General features: G+C 40.4%; 2 protein-coding genes across 3 annotated transcripts; both read left to right on the top strand.

Moving 5' to 3' along the window:
* The first annotated feature begins 1201 nt into the window (after nucleotides 1-1201).
* On the top strand, nucleotides 1202-12608 carry cmah (cytidine monophospho-N-acetylneuraminic acid hydroxylase). The gene is made up of 15 exons (XM_063905808.1): nucleotides 1202-1364; nucleotides 1472-1689; nucleotides 5074-5165; nucleotides 7477-7586; nucleotides 7701-7891; nucleotides 8545-8625; nucleotides 8719-8785; nucleotides 8902-8983; nucleotides 9292-9429; nucleotides 9697-9832; nucleotides 10299-10442; nucleotides 11353-11527; nucleotides 11678-11794; nucleotides 12019-12134; nucleotides 12246-12608. The coding sequence occupies exons 2-15, from the start codon at nucleotides 1478-1480 to the stop codon at nucleotides 12361-12363; spliced, it is 1779 nt and encodes a 592-aa protein (XP_063761878.1). The 5' UTR covers nucleotides 1202-1364; nucleotides 1472-1477; the 3' UTR covers nucleotides 12364-12608.
* Nucleotides 12609-13956: 1348 nt separating this feature from the next.
* Nucleotides 13957-21907, top strand: glipr1a (GLI pathogenesis-related 1a). 2 transcript variants are annotated; one of them, XM_063905706.1, is made up of 7 exons: nucleotides 13957-14066; nucleotides 14651-14743; nucleotides 16671-16919; nucleotides 17319-17437; nucleotides 19655-19737; nucleotides 20099-20125; nucleotides 21189-21907. In XM_063905706.1, exons 1-7 carry the CDS (start codon nucleotides 14055-14057, stop codon nucleotides 21326-21328), a joined length of 723 nt encoding a protein of 240 aa, XP_063761776.1. In that variant the 5' UTR covers nucleotides 13957-14054; the 3' UTR covers nucleotides 21329-21907. The 2 variants fall into 2 exon arrangements, with proteins under 2 accessions (XP_063761776.1, XP_063761775.1); XM_063905705.1 differs by lacking the exon at nucleotides 13957-14066 and having other exon boundaries at nucleotides 14497-14743.
* The last annotated feature ends 97 nt before the right edge of the window (nucleotides 21908-22004 follow it).

Below are 22004 nucleotides of genomic sequence, written 5' to 3' on the forward strand. Positions count from 1 at the left end.
TGATATGCTCATGACATTTAATATCTATTAGAGTGTTGTCATGTGGTAGTTATACTGGGGGATTCTAGGTTTAGGGGGGAATATGGAAATCATAACCTCTAATAATATGAGATCGTGAATCTGACATTATAATCAGTGTTTGATGTTTTACTTTGCATCTGTTGTTTTCTGCAAAGATACTGGTTTTTGTTTTTCTCTCCTTCCATAAGGACAAGGGGGGAATGTACACTGGAGGGATCCAGACACTCAAACTGGACAATTAAAATGGACTGGAGGATTCTGAACAAGGACGTTATGACAAAGTGTTCGGATTCGACATATGAGCGACCCTACACTGAGAGTCGTCAACGCTGCTGCAGAGGAGCTGCAGTGTGAACCACTACTGTGTCTTTTTCTTGCATATATATATATTTGTATGAGTTATACTTACACGTCCATAATAGTGTCACTGTATCAATGTGTGGGGAATGATGTTATCTGGTATTGAGTAGATATATTGGGACCTCAGGTGTTTTCTTTTTCTTTAACGCTTAGGGAAATTGGATGTAGGCAGGGAAAGGTCCATTGGAAGGTGCGATGGGTCGACCAGCCAGAATTTGGACATCGTTTCGATTTTGATTTCTGAGGTTTCCATATGTATTTGCTTAGGTTACATTCTACACCTATTGTTGTAAATAATTAGAGTTCCTCCTTTTGTTAGGTCTGGAGTACTTTGTGTGGTCGCCTAGGGCAGAGGGGCCGTAAGAGAATTTTCCTGTCTAGCTTGTTTGAGGGTAACTTGGGAAGATGGCTGTCGGACAGGTTTTTCGCTCTCACATTCCATAAAATTATATTAGTGTTAAAGTTATGCTGTAGAAAGCATGTAGTGGAGGAATTGTTACCTATATCAAAATTGTAGTCATGTATGGTTTATTATTTTAGTTTCGAGACTCTGTGTAGTCTCGAAGGGGGGAATATGTGGTGTATTAAATCTGGAGATATATCAGGGCAGATACTCCCTGAGGCCAGAGGACGGTTGGGTGGGAAAGAGTGACAAACAACACCTGGACTACGTCAGGGGATGAGCAAGACAAAGACTAACGTATAGCTCACCTTATTTGGGGACACATCCTCATAGAACATCGCATTTTGTCACACACACCCACATTTCTCCTATAAAGTGTATGCACAAAGACTGTTCGAGGGACTTACACAATTGGCTCTGAGAACCCGGCATCACCCGTGTTGGTGTCTGATACTATGCTGTTGTAATAGACCTTATTATATACAAGCTGGTGTCTCCGGAGACTTCTTCATCATCTTCACAAACATCGCTACAAGATATACTTCACTACACTTCACTCTAAGTCGGTCGGTAGCTACAGGTAGGTTGTAGCTCTTTGGAAAAAAAAAACTTTGTAAGCAGTTCTTAGAAAATGTCTCTCTGTAAACATTTTGATCCCTACTTAAAATGTAATTTGTATTTTTCCAGGAAAAAATGACCTCTACAAGTGCCACGGTGTTGTTCTCGCTGGACGCTGAAGCGGTGGGCTCACTCAAAGAGGGGGCCAATTTCAAGAAAAACCCAGCGGATGGTAAATGTTACATCATCTACAAAGACAAGAGTATCGATGTTCTTAAAGCATGCAAGAACCAATGCAAACACCAAGGAGGGTTGTTCATCAAAGACATCGAGGACCTGGACGGCAGGTGAGTCCGTGTAGTATTCCACTAATGAAATGTTCCGTATGTAGCATTTACTTATCAGATCAGAATCACAATCCCTTAGTTAGTGGGGAAATAACAATAATAATAATAACAATAATAACAATAATAATAATAACAATAATAATAATAATAATAAAGGCAATAATTTAAAAGGATTAGTAATAGAATAAAATTAAATATAAATAAGTACACAACCATTGCTAAAGAAAATAGGAGCATGAATTTAAGTTTCCTCCTATTTTATTGTGTTTTCAATTAGTTGTATTGTTTTATGACATATGTAGCCCCTCATTTCAAGTCACAGACACAGCAGCCTGTTGTCTCTCTGCGTAAAATAGTGAGAAAACATGCATCTGGTTATTAATTATACAACTTATTTTATCCATAAAAACTGTTGGGTTTAAAAGCAATACGGGAGGTGAGAATAACGACACCGTAGAATACAGAAGTAACTGTTGATGTCGTGGCTTTACCTGAAAACTGACGGCATTACATTTATCTCCCGGGACACATGTTTATTTAGATGAAAGGGGGATTTATCTCTGATTACGATAGCATCTCGTTTTTATTCCCACTGCCACGGATATAATCATATTCTGCATTAAATAAGTGAAATGTAATCATTTAACAAAACATCGTATTTCGTTTTTATTTAACACAAATGAATGTGGTTTAATCCACGTGAGTTTACAACTACAAAAACAACTGGTTCGTTTTTGTATCAGATCCGATGGGAGGAAATGCAGCCCGGCTCACACGAAGGATTTTTATCATCATCACGATCATTTAATGCAATGGCTCTGGTCAAGCCTCAGGACCCACTATGTCCTTCGTCAATCAATCACGACCCAAAGTTGGGACAAAATCATATATATGCCATCCAAGGCCGATTATATCCAGGGTGCGATTTGTAGGGGGGGATGGTGAGGATTTCCCCCCCTCTGGTTTTCCTATCCCTACCTCTGCTAAATTATTTTTATCTCCGGTGGGGACAAGGATTTCCCCCCCCTTGATAGCGATGAATGCAACTTAACTGCTAGCCTACTTAAACTCTTGAAATCTAACGATCTTCAGTGTCTTTACATCAGAGTAGGCTATTCAGCAGCCTTCTGGCAGACGGTGCATATTTCTGAACGTCATCGAACACAAAAACATTGTAACATTTTTGTGCGGGAACTTCGCAGGAAAAACAGCGCTGAACCAAACATGAAACGCGTTCAGAGCAGCATATCATCTTACTTTACAGGACCCATTTGCAGAATTGTGGATAGAAGAGGGCCGAAATGCTGCAGACAATGCCCCGATAGGAAAAACGAAAAAGCCACCACAAATTTGTCACCAGAGCCGACTGTTTACTTTGTCTAGTTTTCCAGACCTGTCCCTGAGTGTTGACAGCACGTTGTGCTATTTAGTGAATTATTTTGAGTGTTTGATTTAAGTTAATTGGAGGGTCTTTTCATGGAGAGCATTGATGCTGTTCTATGGTGCTTTCTGCCTGTTAGTGCGTACGCATGTTTTTGTGACGTTGAATAGAAATCCATGTATGGGTTATTAAAAGTTTTGCCATGTTGTGATGGGGACTAATCCACGGACCCGAAAAAAGGGCCTGTCTACTTTTTGCGTTTTTTTCTCCCTAGTTATGCAAGTTAAAAGTCCAATGTTCTTGTCTATGAATAAATTTAAAAAAACATCCCCCCCTCTGTTTTTTTGTCAAATCGCACCCTGATTATATCCCTTCACAGAACTAAAGTATGCTGTAAAAAGTGTAAACTGGTGATCACTGACTGGTGGTCATCACGTTTTCTAATCGGGATTGAACTTCATGAAATGAAAAAGGCACATATGTTTTGTATTAAATAAAAATACAGACTTGGAAGCAATCCTGGAAACTATGCATTCTGGTACAATCTGAGAAGAAAATGAATACATGTATTATTACCCGACATATTTGATCATATTTACTGCCATTTGTCTTCCTCACAGAGAGAGGAGAGCGGCTGTGTACACTTTAAATTGTGGCTGATAGCCCGCATTGTTCTGGGGGTCAAAATGACAAACAGCCTACACATTTATTTTGTTATTATATAAAAAGAGATAACGGAAAATGACATGGATGAATAGAGAGTATACGCCAAGTTATTCTCCCTGACGACACTGAAGTTAGCATCCGATTCAGAGCTTCCGATTCGGCAGTTAAGGGGAAAGTTAAGGGATATCTCATTTACAGCGCTGAGCGACCAATCGTCCGTTTTTTTGAACCTCTTGAATCGCTGCATAGCCGATTTATCTAGCCTAGATTATCCCAGAGAGTCTAAATATTCTTTATAATACTGTTTCTTATTTGTGAAACCTTATTCTAGCTGTGAAAATGCAAAAAAGTGAGATTTCACTACTTTTAAAAAAATCTAGACCACATTGGACCAGGTCCTGAATGTAAATCACTCTTCAGATTGTTCTTTCAAAATAAAATGAAAGACTGCAGCCGAACTGTCCGCAGGGATAGTGTAGTCCAGATTTCATGAGTCTAGGTATAGTGGTTTTGGATCAGGACCTGGTCTAATGTGGTCTGAATGTGAAAAAAGCAGCGAAATCTCCCTTTTTTTACTTGTCCTGATAAATTCAAAACAACCCCCCCTCTGTTTTTTGTCTAATCGCACCCTGATTATACCTTCTTCAAGAACTAGTATGCTGTAAAGTGTAAACTAGTAACTGACGTGTCATAACGTTTTCTAATCGGGATGACTTCATGAATGAAAGCACATATGTTTTTATAATAAAAGACTTGGGAAGCCAATCCTGGGAACAGCTTCGTACGTTCTAGAAAAAATGAATACTGTTATTTACCGAATGTTTATCATATTTACTGCCATTGTCTCTCCGAGATGGCGGACGGCATGTGTACATCTTAAATTTGTGTGATAGCCGCTTTGATCTGGGTCAAAATGAAAAACCCTACACATTATTTTGTTAACTTAAATAAAAAGGAAACAAAACATGTAAAAAGTTACGCATTTCTCCCTGACGACCACTGATTACCAATCCGATTCAGAGCTTCCGATTCGGCAGTAAGCGAAGTTAAGGATATTCATTACAGCGCGCGACATCAAAATAAAGCTTTCACAAATCTGAACTGTGTTCTGAAGAATGCTTAGATCTCTGGGATAATGTGGAGGATTGGTCGCTCCGCGCTGTTAATTAAATATCCCTTAACTTTCCCCTTAACTTCCGAATCGGAAGCTCTGAATCGGATGCTTACTTCAGCGTCGTGCTGTGACCTTCTTGAGTTGTGTGTGGCATAATCACAGAGCTGAGATTATGAAGCGTCTGCATGACTTCTGTTGCAACTGACGGTCTCCTTCTCCACAGGACGGTTAAATGCACTAAGCACAACTGGAAGCTAAATGTGTCAACGATGGAATATGTGAATCCACCTGACAGTTTCACACAGGACGAGCTCGGTGAGTTACGTCCTCTCCTTTGTAGATGTCATTAAATACTGGTCTGTGTGATCTCTATGTCATTGCATTATCATCATTGCACCCTACTGTACATACTTTATATTTATTCCGTTTATACACTGTACCTACCTCAGCACCTCATTACCTACCTCATTCTGCAATTTCTACCTCTACCATCACTTGAATTCAACTGCACTTTACATACATTATGCCATTTGCACTACCTTGCTGCTGTTTACTCATACATACCTTAAACTCATCTCTGTTTACTTTTTACCATTCTACTGCACATACCTTATTCGAGCTGTTCATATCCTTTATTATTTATATTTCACTACCTTCATATGTATATACATTCTCTGCACTTTTACTGCTTTACTTGCACTTCTGGTTGGATACTAAACTGCATTTCGTTGTCCTAGTACTCTGTGCAATGACAATAAAGTTGAATCTAATCTTATCTAATCTAATTATGCCTTCTGGAAAGTGCTTGGGCCGTTTTAATGGTCATTCCAGAATTGGAGCACATTTTAAGTGCCCCCGTGTTAAAATTCAAATAATCCATGCCCAAAATGCTAAAACATGCACTTGTTGTGTAAAATACACTTGTCCTGAGACAAGATGGACATACAGTTGCAGAAAAAGTGGTTCCAAAATATTATTTAAAATAGAAAACAGATCAAAACCACCCCCTATAACGGCAGTGTTTTCTTGACCCAACTTCTTGGTAATCGATGTGCATGTCAAACACAACTTCTTTAATTATTATTCCGTTGATAGATCTCTATTGTATTTGTTAAATCATCAACCTATTCCCTCAAAATGCGCGCAACCCCGTAACCTTTTTTGATTGGCAGAGGAAGTGAAACAACGGTAAATCGAACGAAACACAGGAGATAAGATGAGTTCAGATAAGATGTACATTTATTAACCCTGTGGGGTAATTCAGTATGTAAAGCAGAATGAATGAATGAATGACAGTTTGGTTCACACAGGACAATACAACTGAAATAAAATGATGTAGTCTACAGGTAAAATAGCATCATCAAGCCATGTGCTACTGCCATGGGTAGACCAAAGCTCTGTCCTCTCTTTTATTGTTCATATTTTTCTTGTTCTTTCAGTCTACAACAAGTGTGGCACTCTTACCCGCTCAACCCTGTTACTCATTATTACGATAAGACAAATTCAATTCAGAGTTATCTTTCTTTAGGTAAATAACTACCTGCCTTAAAAGAAGCATTACATTCTGCAGCTAGCATGAATTCCTATATGATAAAGCTAAAAAAAGAAGCATTGATTTGCATCCCTGTTCCTATAATTCAATCAATCATTAGGAAAGACAGACACAGGGTTGCGCAATAGTAGTACCATTTATTATCTTTTGAAAAGAATACATTTTTATATATAATTTAGCGTAATCTACATGTTTTAAATGTTCCCAGATTATGAATTTGTTTATTTAAACTTAGATTGCTATTGATTTGAAAGTGCTGGCCCCCATTGAGCGCTGTTGAAAAGCAACAAATAAAATATCTAATAGAAAGTGTACCATTGATGCCTGAGCTGGCCAAATCCTTTTCTGTGATGCTTTACTCCCTGTTTTTATAAAATACATAACAGAATAGAACATAAAGGATTCTTTTTTTTAAAGTTGTGATGTCAAAATGTTTTTGGACCATGTTTGTTACTTGTTGTATTTTTTTAGCCTCACTGCTCTCTGCCAGTTCATACAGATCACCTTTTAGCATCAGTGTGAGACACACCTAGTGTTTATGGAAATCAAAAGCCATGTTTGTGGTGGAAAAAGTATCCAAATTCTTTACTTGAGTAACTAAATACTAATACCACACTGTAGGAATACTCAATTTCTGCGTTGAGAATAGTACTTAAAAATTAACGTTCAATTTGGAAAATGTCCTTAGGAGTTAAAGTAAACACTCAAACGTTGCTCAAATATTTTAAAGCAAAAGCATCAAATCCCAACCTTTAAGTGCAAGTATTCACATCCGATAAGCTGGGACTCCAACATGGGGCTTTATATACATTGAATTAATTATAATGAATAGGAAAAATGTTGTCAGCTGGTGTGAGTGATTTCCATCTTCTCACTTGTTATTTAATGGCGATTTGTTTTCTGTCATGGTTTCAGTTACTTAAATATAATGTTGGATGCTTGAATCTATACATCAAATGTTATGGACACTTCTGAAGCAATGGAGAAACACACCCCAAGGCCAGACCTATGCCACGGGAAAGCAGACAGGACCCGACGCACACCAGCTCAGCATGTGTATTATGTCATTTTCAGAAGTGGAGTTTTTGGATGACGGGGGGCTTCAGTTGGTTGAGTTGAGCCCCGTAGACCCCTGGCTGGCGGACCCTCGAGAGCCCGTGGAGCTCCAGGAAGGAGAAGTGAAAGTATGTACCCGACTGTGACATCTTGAAAAAGTGTTGAATGCACTTCAGAACGCCCTCATCGGCAGTTTGACCTTTGACTTAATTTGATTGTGTATTGTTTCGTATGCCACCCAGGTGACGTACATGACCCACGCCTGCGTGGAGCTGCAGCTAGGGACGACGCGCTTCATGTTCGACCCCTGGTTAAAGGGTCCTGCTTTTGCCCGAGGATGGTGGCTCCTCCATGAGCCGCCAGCAGACGCCATGGACAGACTGTGCTCGGCAGATCTCATCTACATCAGCCACATGCACTCTGACCACCTCAGGTAAACCCTTTCATAGGAAGGTAGGTAGGTAGGTAGGTAGGTAGGTAGGTAGGTAGGTAGGTAGGTAGGTAGGTAGGGAGGTAGGTGTAGGTAGGTAGGTAGGGTGGTGGGTAGGTAGGTAGGTAGGTAGGTAGGTAGGTAGGTAGGTAGGTAGGTAGGTAGGTAGGTAGGTAGGTAGGTAGGTAGGTAGGTAGGGTAGGTAGGTAGGGTAGGTAGGTAGGTAGGTAGGAGGTAGGTAGGGATAGGTGGGGGGGGTAGGTAGGTAGGTAGGTAGGTAGGTAGGTAGGTAGGTAGGTAGGTAGGTAGGTAGGTAGGTAGGTAGGTCGGTAGGTGGGTGGGTAAGTAGGTAGGTAGGTAGGTGGGTGGGTAGGTAGGTAGGTAGGTAGGTAGGTAGGTAGGTAGGTAGGTAGGTAGGTAGGTAGGTAGGTAGGTAGGTAGGTGGGTAGGTGGGTGGGTGGGTGGGTGGGTAGGACAGACAGACAGACAGACAGACAGACAGACAGACAGACAGACAGACAGACAGACAGACAGACAGACAGACAGACAGACAGACAGACAGACAGACAGACAGACAGACAGACAGACAGACAGACAGACAGACAGACAGTACAGTATCCATATATCTGTGATTTAAACCGGCCCTTCTTTTGTAGTTACCCAACATTGAAAGACTTGGCCAAGAGGAGGCCAGATGTACCCATTTATGTTGGGGACACGTCAAGACCTGTCTTCTGGTTCGTAGAGTCTTTGAGCTCACTTTGCATCTGTTATTTAAAAGGATGTTTTTCTTTAAATGTGTTTTAATGCCAACTTTTGTTGTCCAACAGGTATTTGGAGCAAAGCCAAGTCCCACTGACCAACATCAATGTTGTTCCCTTTGGAGTCTGGCAAAATGTAAACGCAACGATAAATGCTTTCATAAAATATGTGTAAATATAGACTGCTATAATGGAATATAAACTGACACACTCTGCTGATTGTTCATTACACCGCCCCTTGGTCTGCTTCAGGTAAACGAACACCTAAGATTCATGATCCTGATGGACAATGTGCATCCCGAAATGGACACCTGCATCATTGTTGACTATAAAGGTGCATTTTTGTTTGATTTTAAATGTTAGTACAAGAGATGTATGGCTTCCATAAGATTGGGTTGTTAACCCTTAAATGGTTTCTGTATCCTGGGAGATTTGACAGCTGTGTCCATGTGTAAAGCGGGTGTTATACCAGTGTAATTAGGGCGTTAAAAGGGTGTAATATTGGTGTTACATGGGTAAAATAAGTCTGTAATATACGTGTAATAATGGTTTAATATCGGTGTAATGTATAAAATAGCAATCCAAATAATTTTCCAAAATATTGAATGACCATTTTAAGGGTTAAATGTGTTTCTGCTATAGGTCACATGATCCTGAACTCTGTGGACTGCACCAGGCCAAATGGAGGCAGGTTACCCAAAAATGTGGACTTAATGATGAGTGACTTTGCTGGAGGAGCCTCTGGATTCCCCATGACCTTCTTTGGGGGGAAATACACTGGTGAGACTCCATTCAGTGGTCATAAATATTGCTTCATTACAAACCACTCTATGTTGAAATTTGAAGGTTCTACACCATGAATTCACACAAAAACTTTATTTTGAACTTTGGTAGTACAGCATATCAATTTACTCTTGCCTGAAAGAGAAAGGTATACCCTAATGGAGCACTAAGGGAGTATCATGAGTGCTGTTCACCCCACAAACTGTATGTGTCATAAGCCCCGCAGTGAAGAAATAACCGTGATGCCCTCATGTTTGTCACCAGATTCCTGGAAGGGAGGTTTTATCAAGAATGAAAGGAAGAAGCTGCTGAATTACAAATCTGGGCTGGTGAAGTCCCTGGAGCCCAAGATCTACTGCCCGTTCGCTGGCTACTTTGTGGAGGCTCATCCATCAGACAGGTAGAGCTTGCTCAGATTTCTTATAGGAATAGGCTTGAAAAGTCTTTTTCCCAGTTGAAAAATGCAGATTGCGTGTTTAGCTCTAAATCAGACTTAGTTAATGTGCAGTTTGGAGAGAAGCACATGAAATAAGTGTCCCAATAACTGTGATTTGCAACCACCAATCATATATGTGAATCGTTTACCGAAGGAAGAGCGGTGCATATGACGATGCACCACGGCAAAATGATGTCTCAAGTGGCCTATTTCAGAACAATATGTTAGTATCTTTGTATTATATAACTGTTCTGTTAGTGTATGTCCCTAATGTGTGTGTGTGTGTGTGTGTGTGTGTGTGTGTGTGTGTGTGTGTGTGTGTGTGTGTGTGTGTGTGTGTGTGTGTGTGTGTGTGTGTGTGTGTGTGTGTGTGTGTGTGTGTGTGTGTGTGTGTGTGTGTGTGTGTGTGTGTGTGTGTGTGTGCGTACAGGTACATTAGGGAAACAAATACCAAGAACAGGGCAGATGACCTCAACGCACTCATCAACAAGGTTGCACCAGACATCAAGACATGGACGCCCAAACCAGGCAGTGTGCTGGACCTCGGCCTCGCTCTGAGAGACCCCACTAACAGGTGTGTGTGTGTGTGTGTGTGTGTGTGTGTGTGTGTGTGTGTGTGTGTGTGTGTGTGTGTGTGTGTGTGTGTGTGTGTGTGTGTGTGTGTGTGTGTGTGTGTGTGTGTGTGTGTGTGTTAGAGTAGGCCATTGTTCAACACATCATTCTACAAGCAAAATTCATTTACATTATTCTTGTTTTTAAATGAATGTCTGACAGCAGAGTTAGCATTAACAAACCATCTAGCTACGACTGTCCTTTTTTGAAGACATTTAGGGTTTGTCTTTTAGCAAAATAGTATGTTGTCATTAAATCTGCAAACAATGCCCATATACATGGTTCTGACAGCACTTTTAAGCAATCCTACAAAGTTAGCGTTAATAAGCTAGCTAGCTATGGCTGTCCTTAACTGGCACATTTAGACTTAGCATGAGCGGTTAGCATTAATAAGCTAGCTAGCTATGGCTGTCCTTAATTGGCACATTTAGACTTAGCATTAGCATGAATAAGCTAGCTAGCTATCGATGTCCTTTCAATGTTACATTTAGACTTAGCATTAGCGGCTAGCATTAATAGGCTATTTAGCTATGGCTTACAAAATTTGCCAGCCACAGTTGTTTCTTATAACTCGCAAAAAAGTAAATTTGTCACTTTTAAAAAGGCCTTTGTCGGAAAGCAATGCACTATTAAAACACATAACTTTTTGAGTGTGAAATGTAAGTTTGTGACTTTTGAGAACAGAAAACTTGACAGACTAAGCAATAGTAGGTAACTAAGGCCTGTTGGGCTTAGCCAAAGTTAGCATTAACAAATGGAATTGTTAGCAGACTACAAAAGATATAAAGCTTGCCCTTTTTAATATGATCATTTAAACCAAACACAAGTTCACCTTCTTTGTTTGTGTCTATTTATTTTACTACACAACACAGTGAGGCCATCACTGATCCCCCAGCTGATGCAAAAATCTACAAGGACAGATGGGATTTCGACTTCTATGTGAATGAACTGAACAGCGCCATTGGCTCTGAGATATTCAGACATAAAAGCTGGATCCAATTCTATTACTCCTGGGCAGGATTTCAAGACTACAACCTTGTCATGCGGGTAAATATTTGAACTTGACATAGAAGACTGTCTTTGTGCTTTTGTAGAAGAATGAATAAGGCCAAATAAATACTTTCTTTAGCTTAGCATTTGAGCACGCTAACATTTGCTAATTAAGAATAAACAAATGTTTTCACATGATTATTTCAGGTGATCGAGACAGATGACAACTTTGAACCCGTTTCTGGTGGCTACGACTACTTGGTGGACTTTTTGGATCAGTCCTTTCCCACCGCCAGGCCTGGCAGAGAGCACTCCTACATTGAGGTGAGACATGCCAGAGCACCAGAGAGCTAAAGGAAATTGATATGTCAACAGTAGCTGGTGAGCTGTTAGTAAATGTAGTAAAAAGGACAGTTAATGTTCCAAAATGTGAGGAAGTAAAAGTATTAAGTAGCATTACATAAATGTGAGGACTTAAGTACAGTACTTGAGTGAATATTTCCCACCTCTGCAACCCTTGAACGGTCTGTCGTGTTTTCTCCTAAAAGCTGAAAAACAGGATCAGTGTGATGAGATCTGTGGTGCTGAACGGCCGCCTCTGGGATGATCTGTACATCGGCTTCCAGAACCACATTAGCCGAGACCCGGATATCTACCATCACAAGTAAACACACCGGCAATAACTTCTGCTTAGGACACCGGTCTTAGAAAATAAGAAACACACGCCAATTTATGGTCCATGTTTTAAACGTTAATCTGTCCTTTCGGTCTGTAGGTTCTGGAACCACTTCCAGACAGAGCTACCAGTTTCCAGGCCAGAATGGGACCAGTTCCTGGAGCAGGCAAGGACGGGGGGGGTCCTGTGGATTGATGTGAATGGGAGATTGTTTTAAGAAGAACAAGAACAAGAAGAAGAAGATGAATTACCATGTCAAAAGGGAGTTAGAAAAACGTCTGACTCATGGTTAAATAGAAAAAAAAACACTCATGTATGCAATCATTCGTAATTAGTGCAATGTTGTCTTTATGTAATTGTATATAATCAGGGCGTTGGAGGAGCATTGGTCTCAATGAAGTATAAGGTTTGATAATGTTATTATATATATATATATATTATATAAAAACACTTGTGGAGTTCCTCATTGAGCAAACCTATATGGGGTCAGATCAGTCTGATAATACACAAGTGCACACACACGTTTTCCATTTCATATATGCAAATACAATTCAAATACAGAAACAGGTTTTTCATATTTGTTTTCCATGTCAAACCTCTGAACCATACACAAACAGCTCTCTGTGCATTGTGTGTGAGTTTTTTGAGACTCCCCTGAGGGTCAACCGATTCCTAATATGTTCTATCTATAGCCAATCAAATGTCTCCTCCATTCTAAGCCAATCACATGAGTGCCCCCCCCCCCTAAATATGTTTTCGGTATGAATTCTTGTGGCGTTAGTGATGTGTTACTGTTAGCATGGACGTATTAGGGGTGGCAAGTTAGCTACATAATGCTAATAGACTACCTAGGACATTAACCGGTTAATCCTATTTAACGTCAGCTCTAAATGTTCAATTCCACTCCATCATTAAACACAATGGAACATATTTTGAATAATAATTTGAGCAGGTGAAGTATATCTGGTGGCGATGTTTGTGAAGATGATGAAGAAGTCTCCGGAGACACCAGCTTGTACATAATAAGGTTTATTACAACAGCATAGTATCATACACCAACACGGGCGATACGGGGTTCCCAGAGCCAATTGTGGAAGTCCCCCCGAACTGTCTTTGTGCATACCATTTATAGGAGAAAATGAATGTGTGTGCGTGTCCTAAGTGTGTGTTGTTCAATAACAAGGTGTGCTCCACTCAAGTGACATGTGTCCAGTCCTAGGTGCCTCCTGACGTATTCCAGCTATAGTTAAGCAACATCCTATGACCCCCCATTTCCATGAACAACATCCTCTCTGCACCCCCTATGACGTCAGAGAGTAACCCACTGTATGAACAGATGTAATACACCACTTTAATACACCACACAGGAAACTTTGGATTCATTCTTGCTAAGCTGTCCCTAAAAAAGAAAAACGAGAATGAAAGAAGTTAAAGACATTTGTGGCTAGTGTTAGCTATTTAAGGCAATAATCCTAGGACAGAAAGAGATGACAACAAATGAGTGTCAGAAGCACTTTGAGCAGCTGGTCAATAACCCAGTAAACCCACAACAAACTGTACATTATGTCAGGGTTTGGGGAAATAGGACCCAAGTGCAGCAACAAAGGGAGGCAGGTATGGTTACAAACGAAAGGCGAGCTTCATTCCAAAAGCTGTTTTACAAAAATACGAAGTTAGGAAAAATCCAGGACATGAAAAACACTTGGCTTGAACACATGAAGACGACAACGAACTGACAGAGAACACAAGGGAAAGCAGGACTAAATACAAAGACACTAATCACGACACAAGCCACAGCTGGGGAGGGGAGGCAGAAACATGAGGGCAACAGGTGACAACAATCAGGCGCGGGGCAGACGCTGAGAATGGCGGGCAAACACACAAAGACAGAAAGTAACAGGGCCTGCAATGAGAAACAAGGTAAGTACAAAATAAACAGGAAATGGAACTATAGATTTGATAGTGGTTGGATGGAGGAAGTGTGTATAGTAGGAAAAGTGAGTGTGTGGCTTTGCACTAATGTCCTACAATGCAATGAAACATAAAAAGACAACTGCAAAAACATGAAATACATGGCAAAAGGTCCACTTGTGCACAAACCTTGAGATGAAAACCAGTATTTCTAACCCCTGCAACATTGCCATCTCTAAAAACACAAACAGGAGAATGAAATGAGAAACCAAAAGCACCTTTTATTTACTTGCACAAGGTGTGAGTGGAGAACTCACACCTTGTGCAAATAAAGTTGTTAGGGGGTGCCGCAAAGACAAAATGCTTAATGTCCACTGCATGCAAACGCTTTATTGCAGCCAAATGTTTCAGCTTCACAGAAACACACTTCCTGTTCCTCTTGTGTGTTCAATTCCTGTTTTATTGCCTTTCAAGAACCACACGCTCTGCGCCTGGAGCGTTTGCTTCTTGTCAGCATGGTGACTGCGGTGCATATTTTGCTGTGGGCCTGGATGCTTACAGACTCATGGGTGTGTTCGGACTCTCTTCCAAAGGAAACCACAGAGAAGTTTATTACTGGATGTGTGGAGGAACACAACAAGGCGCGGTCATCCGTCATTCCACCTGCGCTTGACATGCTGTTCATGGTATGCTTGATTGTTATTTGGGTCTCTAATTATCATCTTTCTCACGGGCGGTGGTAAAACACCTCTAAACCTCTAAAAGAGTAGACATTTAAGCTCTAAATCATTGTCAGAAAGCAACGCAGTACAAAAACTCAACTGTACTTAAATACACATTTGAAGTACTACACCTGAGTATTTTCATTTTATACTACCTTATACTTCTACCCCGCTACACTAATAGATTTAAATGTCTTCATTTAGAAATTCAGCTTTCGACACACTACCTGGGAAACACTTTTGAGTAGGATCATTTGGTATCGATTAAACCATATAATTACATTTAACTGACAGAACCCATGACCTTTTAAACATTTCCCTAATTACACTTAAATACTGTTTCTTAATTACTGTTAGAAAACTGTCACTCCTTTTCAGTTTGAGTTTCAGGATAGGTGTGTCTGTCATCCTGTCAAGACAGGAAGTTATTATCACGCACAGAATACGACTAGGATAAATACTTCATGCATTTCTCACGAAACATTTTGTTGTCACATGCCTATAACCGTCTGTCAAGCTCAGTAAAAGTAGAAGTACTCAGATCTTGTACTTGAGTAAAGTAGAAGTACTCAGATATTGTACTTGAGTAAAGTAGAAGTACTCAGGTCTTGTACTTGAGTAAAAGTAGAAGTACTCAGGTCTTGTACTTGAGTAAAAGTAGAAGTACTCAGATCTTGTACTTGAGTAAAAGTAGAAGTACTCAGATCTTGTACTTGAGTAAAAGTAGAAGTACTCAGATCTTGTACTTGAGTAAAGTAGAAGTACTCAGGTCTTGTACTTGAGTAAAAGTAGAAGTACTCAGATCTTGTACTTGAGTAAAAGTAGAAGTACTCAGGTCTTGTACTTGAGTAAAAGTAGAAGTACTCAGATCTTGTACTTGAGTAAAAGTAGAAGTACTCAGGTCTTGTACTTGAGTAAAGTAGAAGTACTCAGGTCTTGTACTTGAGTAAAAGTAGAAGTACTCAGATCTTGTACTTGAGTAAAAGTAGAAGTACTCAGGTCTTGTACTTGAGTAAAGTAGAAGTACTCAGATCTTGTACTTGAGTAAAGTAGAAGTACTCAGGTCTTGTACTTGAGTAAAAGTAGAAGTACTCAGATCTTGTACTTGAGTAAAGTAGAAGTACTCAGCTCTTGTACTTGAGTAAAGTAGAAGTACTCAGGTCTTGTACTTGAGTAAAGTAGAAGTACTCATATCTTGTACTTGAGTAAAGTAGAAGTACTCAGGTCTTGTACTTGAGTAAAGTAGAAGTACTCAGGTCTTGTACTTGAGTAAAGTAGAAGTACTCAGATCTTGTTCTTGAGTAAAGTAGAAGTACTCATATCTTGTACTTGAGTAAAGTAGAAGTACTCAGCTCTTGTACTTGAGTAAAGTAGAAGTACTCAGCTCTTGTACTTGAGTAAAGTAGAAGTACTCAGGTCTTGTACTTGAGTAAAGTAGAAGTACTCAGGTCTTGTTCTTGAGTAAAGTAGAAGTACTCAGGTCTTGTACTTGAGTAAAGTAGAAGTACTCAGATCTTGTACTTGAGTAAAGTAGAAGTACCAGAGTGTAGGAATACTCTGTCACAGTAAAAGTATTCTAAATGTTCCTCCAGTGAAAGTAGAAAGTACTCTCCTCTAAATGTACTTAAAGTAGCGACAGTAAAAGTAGTCATTGTGCAGATGCCATTATGTAAATATAGTGTGTTAGGGAATATTTTGCTTAGGTGTTTAACCTTTGACCTAGTTCATCATCTTCTCCTTCCTCGGTCTGTATTGCTATGGCATAGTTTCTCTCTGAGTTTCGTCTCCATTGCTCCAGAAGTTTCCATCACATAGTGGAGTAAAAGTACACAGTAACATAAAGTGGAAATACTCAAGTGAAGTCCCTCGCTTTATATTCTCTGTTCATTAGACATGGGACGAGGGTCTTGCCATCACTGCAGCAGCGTGGGCGAGGAACTGTTTGTTTGAACACAACACACACCTCGAAGAAGTCCGCCGTGTGCATCCCACCTTCTCCTCAGTGGGAGAAAACATCTGGGTCGGCTACCCACCGTCACATTTCAACGTGGTGAGAGCGATCCAAAGTTGGGTGAATGAAAAACAAGTCTACAACTACGACCAAAACACTTGCTCAGGTGTCTGTGGCCACTACACACAGGTATATGCATACACTATACAGACAAAAGTATTGGGACACTTCTCGTAAACTTTGAATTCAGGTGTTTCATTCAGTCCCATTGCCACAGGTGGATACATTCACACTACTTCTGCATGCTACACTTATTCTATAATGTAAAAACACTGTTACTGTACTTACTGTTGTCCACCTGGACGTGTACCTAGGTCAATTCTATCCCTAATATTCTATGCATGCCTCTTTGGACCTCTGTGTGACCAGTAACGGTATTCTGTAGTGACAGAGATGGTTCCTGTTACTGTTTGTGGGGGAGGGTTTCCAAGAGATGTCATGAGGCAACAATGGAAGAGGAAGCGACTGTGAAGTTATACTGTATGTTTGGTCTGCACGATTTCAACCCTTTGCTTTAACATCCTCCAGGTTGTCTGGGCGAGCAGCTACAAGGTCGGCTGTGCCGTGCAGCTGTGCCCAGGCGGTGTCAAAAAAACAAGCTTCTCTTCTAAAGAGGGGGCTATCTTTGTGTGCAACTATGCTACAGCGTAAGTTTAACAGAGTTAAAATCACTCTTAAAGCAATATTTATCTCAAAAAAAATATTCATTTATTTATTTTTAGTGCTTGTAAACGGTCTGCAAAGGCCAAAATCCCAAAGTTCCCGAACACAGTGACATCACTACAGAACCCTCACGCTCCAACACATTGTTTGTGATAGGCTAAAGGGGCGGGACATCTCTAAGCCAGTTGAAAAATCACATCAGAGCCGGCCAGCTAACCTATCAGAGCAGACTGGGCTCTGGTTTCAGACAGAGGGTGAAAAGAGGAGCTGCAGCACAGACAGTATGAGAAACATAAAGAGCTTTTTGAACATTAAAGCATGGAGACATGTCCCAGGAGAGACACTACATACTGATATACACCTGAACATCAGCAGGAGAGGACTCTTTAAAGTAGAGACACTACATACTGATATACACCTGAACATCAGCAGGAGAGGACTCTTTAAAGTACTGACTCTACATACTGATACACACCTGAACATCAGCAGGAGAGGACTCTTTAAAGTAGAGACGCTACATACTGATATACACCTGAACATCAGCAGGAGAGGACTCTTTAAAGTAGAGACTCTACATACTGATATACACCTGAACATCAGCAGGAGAGGACTCTTTAAAGTAGAGACTCTACATACTGATATACACCTGAACATCAGCAGGAGAGGACTCTTTAAAGTAGAGACTCTACATACTGATATACACCTGAACATCAGCAGGAGAGGACTCTTTAAAGTAGAGACACTACATACTGATATACACCTGAACATCAGCAGGAGAGGACTCTTTAAAGTACTGACTCTACATACTGATATACACCTGAACATCAGCAGGAGAGGACTCTTTAAAGTAGAGACTCTACATACTGATATACACCTGAACATCAGCAGGAGAGGACTCTTTAAAGTAGAGACTCTACATACTGATATACACCTGAACATCAGCAGGAGAGGACTCTTTAAAGTACTGACTCTACATACTGATACACACCTGAACATCAGCAGGAGAGGACTCTTTAAAGTAGAGACGCTACATACTGATATACACCTGAACATCAGCAGGAGAGGACTCTTTAAAGTAGAGACTCTACATACTGATATACACCTGAACATCAGCAGGAGAGGACTCTTTAAAGTAGAGACTCTACATACTGATATACACCTGAACATCAGCAGGAGAGGACTCTTTAAAGTAGAGACTCTACATACTGATATACACCTGAACATCAGCAGGAGAGGACTCTTTAAAGTAGAGACTCTACATACTGATATACACCTGAACATCAGCAGGAGAGGACTCTTTAAAGTACTGACTCTACATACTGATATACACCTGAACATCAGCAGGAGAGGACTCTTTAAAGTAGAGACTCTACATACTGATATACACCTGAACATCAGCAGGAGAGGACTCTTTAAAGTAGAGACTCTACATACTGATATACACCTGAACATCAGCAGGAGAGGACTCTTTAAAGCAGATTCACTACATACTGATATACACCTGAACATCAGCAGGAGAGGACTCTTTAAAGTACTGACTCTACATACTGATATACACCTGAACATCAGCAGGAGAGGACTCTTTAAAGTACTGACTCTACACATTGATATGAAGCTGAACGCCAGCAGGATGTTTCCTCATTGTCACCTGTTTTTTCAACATTTGAAAACGGATATTTCCTGTGGTTAGGCAGAAGGTTTCAGTGCTGGTTTCCTGTTCAAAAAGGAAGGTGCTTTTTAATGCAACCACATAGCAAGGTTGTTTTGACGTTCACCTACAGTATCAAGACCAACCAGGACTGTGCTAACAAGTAGTGTGAGTCTATCTAAAACTCCAGCGTCCCAAACATATTAACAATTAGCCACCTGGGAGCTAACACACAGCAGAGTATTGTTCCATTAATCCCACATGCTGTTGTGAAGCAGTGACTAGTCATCTTCAACAGTGTCTCATTTGTTGATCACTTTTAAAGGTTTAAGGATGAACCAGTGGGCTCGAGACTGAGAGCCAAGTACGGACGATGGTTTTGGAAGTTTCATGGGAACATTCTCTCGACATATTAATAATATTTAATGTAACGTTTAGGGTCTCCTATTCTGGTGTGTTGTAAAGCTTACTGGGTTGTCCCATTTCACATGTCTCCATTATGATTTATTAGTTGTAGTTTTTTTACTTATATAAACAATGGTTCATTGTGCAGGGGTAATGTAAGAGGAAGACAACCCTATAAGAGAGGGTCCGGCTGCTTGGGGTGTGAAGGCACCTGCGTGGACAATCTCTGCCGTGAGTATATCCACATTTTGAATTTGGTTTTTGCGTTACAGATCACCCAAAAATGTTTACCTAGGCCACGTTGTATTTCTTGGCTTTCTGTAAGATTGTCACTATTCAATTATTGCAAGATCTAAAAGGTAATTTTTTTCATTTTATTTGGGGAGTTCTGAGATAAAAAAAATCTGATTTTACTTTAAAAATGTTTTAATATTTAAAATGTTTTAAAAAATCTGTGAAAAAGTTTTAATCTCAGAAAATAAAATCCCACATTTTTCAAAAATTGCCTAAACTTTTGGACGGATCTAAATAAACCCTAACAATGTTTCTGCACAAGTCTTTATTAAGTATTTCTTTCTTAATGTCTTTGCAGGTAGCCCTGATCGAGACTCACAGAAAAGTAAGTGATGGCCGAAAGATGGAAAAACGTTGTTGGTTTTTAGAAATACGTCAGCGATTAAATCTGCTATAAAGTTGTGAAATTCGCCTCAATATTACATTAACACTAAAGTCACGGCAGGAAAACATCATATAGCACATCAATAGCACATCAGCACGTAGAGCTCTTTCTCCTGGGCATGGAGGATGGACTGGACAGTGTTGAAACCCCGATGCAAAGATGAGTTTGGGACAAATGAGACAGAATGCCAACACTAAACGCCGTATTTGCTGTGTCAAATTTCATTTATAAAACCCCAAAATCCGTGTTTGCAGATGAGCCAAACATACAAAAAACACAGCAAAGACAATCCAATTTAAAAAAAGGATTTCTTAAAAAGTGGACCCTAAAAGAGTGCACAAGTGTCTGTGGCATTGCTTTTGAGTTACAGTAGAGTCCTTTGTGTATTGTATATCTTATCTCGTATAACGTACGAGATAAGATCTCTGTTCAGATCAGAGATAAGATATATGAGCAATGACGCATCGTGAGTCAAGAGTCCCTGTTGATTTAAAACTGTCTGTTGGTTAAATATTTGCCAACAGATCCTACATCATTTAGATTTATAGACCATTAAAAAGCTAAGCCTTTATACAACAAGAGGTACAGAATCCATTTGCTACAAAGTTGTGGAAGTTTACTCCACTCTCTCCCTCAAACCAAAATGCAGATTCTCCCCGGTAAAATGTTAAAGTGATGCCAGGAAACAATACCTCTGTGGGTCAGAAAGGGTTTAATGAGTCCACAGATATGGAGATGGGGTCAGATGGCTGGTCAGACGGCAGAGACAGCTTACGGAGAATAAAGAGGGGATGGATGTCCGGTGGGTCTGCGGGGGACGAGTGGCAGGCAGCAGGCTGACACTGAGACTGAGATTTCTGATCCTTTCTTTTACTCTCCTTTTTTCTGGAGAGGAAGTAAAGGAACCGGAGCTCTGGATTTATTTGTTATTGGAGGTGCGATATATGACTCAGGAGCTTTAAGATAAGAAGGAACATTTCACATCATCTGTCTCATCTTTCAGGTTACACATGGAGCCCAGACTGGGACCCGGCGAACAGTGACTATGTGCCCGTTATAGTCCGGCCCCTTGCACTCGTCTTCACCTTCATCGTGGCATTGGCTGTGCACTACTTCTATCCCAATGTCTTCTGCTATGAGTGAACCACTGTGCTGTTCCCGGTCTCCTTTAGCCGGAGCTCAGATGAAGAGGCAGCTAACTTACGCTAATCTCCACAGTTTTTAGGAGATATAATTGCTGTTCATTTGACCTGCTTACCTCTTTAAAAGGGACGCTGCTTGCCACATATTTCAGCCGTCAGACAGGAGTCGGAAAAGAGCATGTTTGGAATGAAATCTACATTAAACACGGAGTTATCAACTGTCCAGCTGCTAAGACAATACTGAACATCGGTAAACACAAAACAGACTTCAAAATAAAAGCCAATGAACTGCTCTTTGTCTGGAGGAATAGATAAAAAGGCATCTCAAATGTGTTACAGGGAATCAGCGCTCGGGGTTGTGTTCCCAGCATCACGACACTGTCCTTAATAATCGTAGGTCATTATGATGGAGTGAATTCTGGTCTCAGGGCTAAAAAGGTGCTTTGTGAAGTCACTTCAACTAATAATGTGTGGATGTTTGTGCCAAATGTGAAGGAATCAACATTAAAGTCCCGGCACTGAAACATCGTACAAAGCTTAGAATGGATCCTTTCTTGATGTTTCAGACGGTGAAGCTGCATGTGTGTGTATGTTGACTCTGTACCGCCTGGATAGGGTGTGTTTCTGTTAACCCCCCCCCCTCCCCCGTAATTAGATATGTATGATATAGATGCAGG

This window comes from Eleginops maclovinus, chromosome 17 (genome assembly GCF_036324505.1).
Source record: "Eleginops maclovinus isolate JMC-PN-2008 ecotype Puerto Natales chromosome 17, JC_Emac_rtc_rv5, whole genome shotgun sequence".
NCBI classification, from domain to species: domain Eukaryota; kingdom Metazoa; phylum Chordata; class Actinopteri; order Perciformes; family Eleginopidae; genus Eleginops; species Eleginops maclovinus.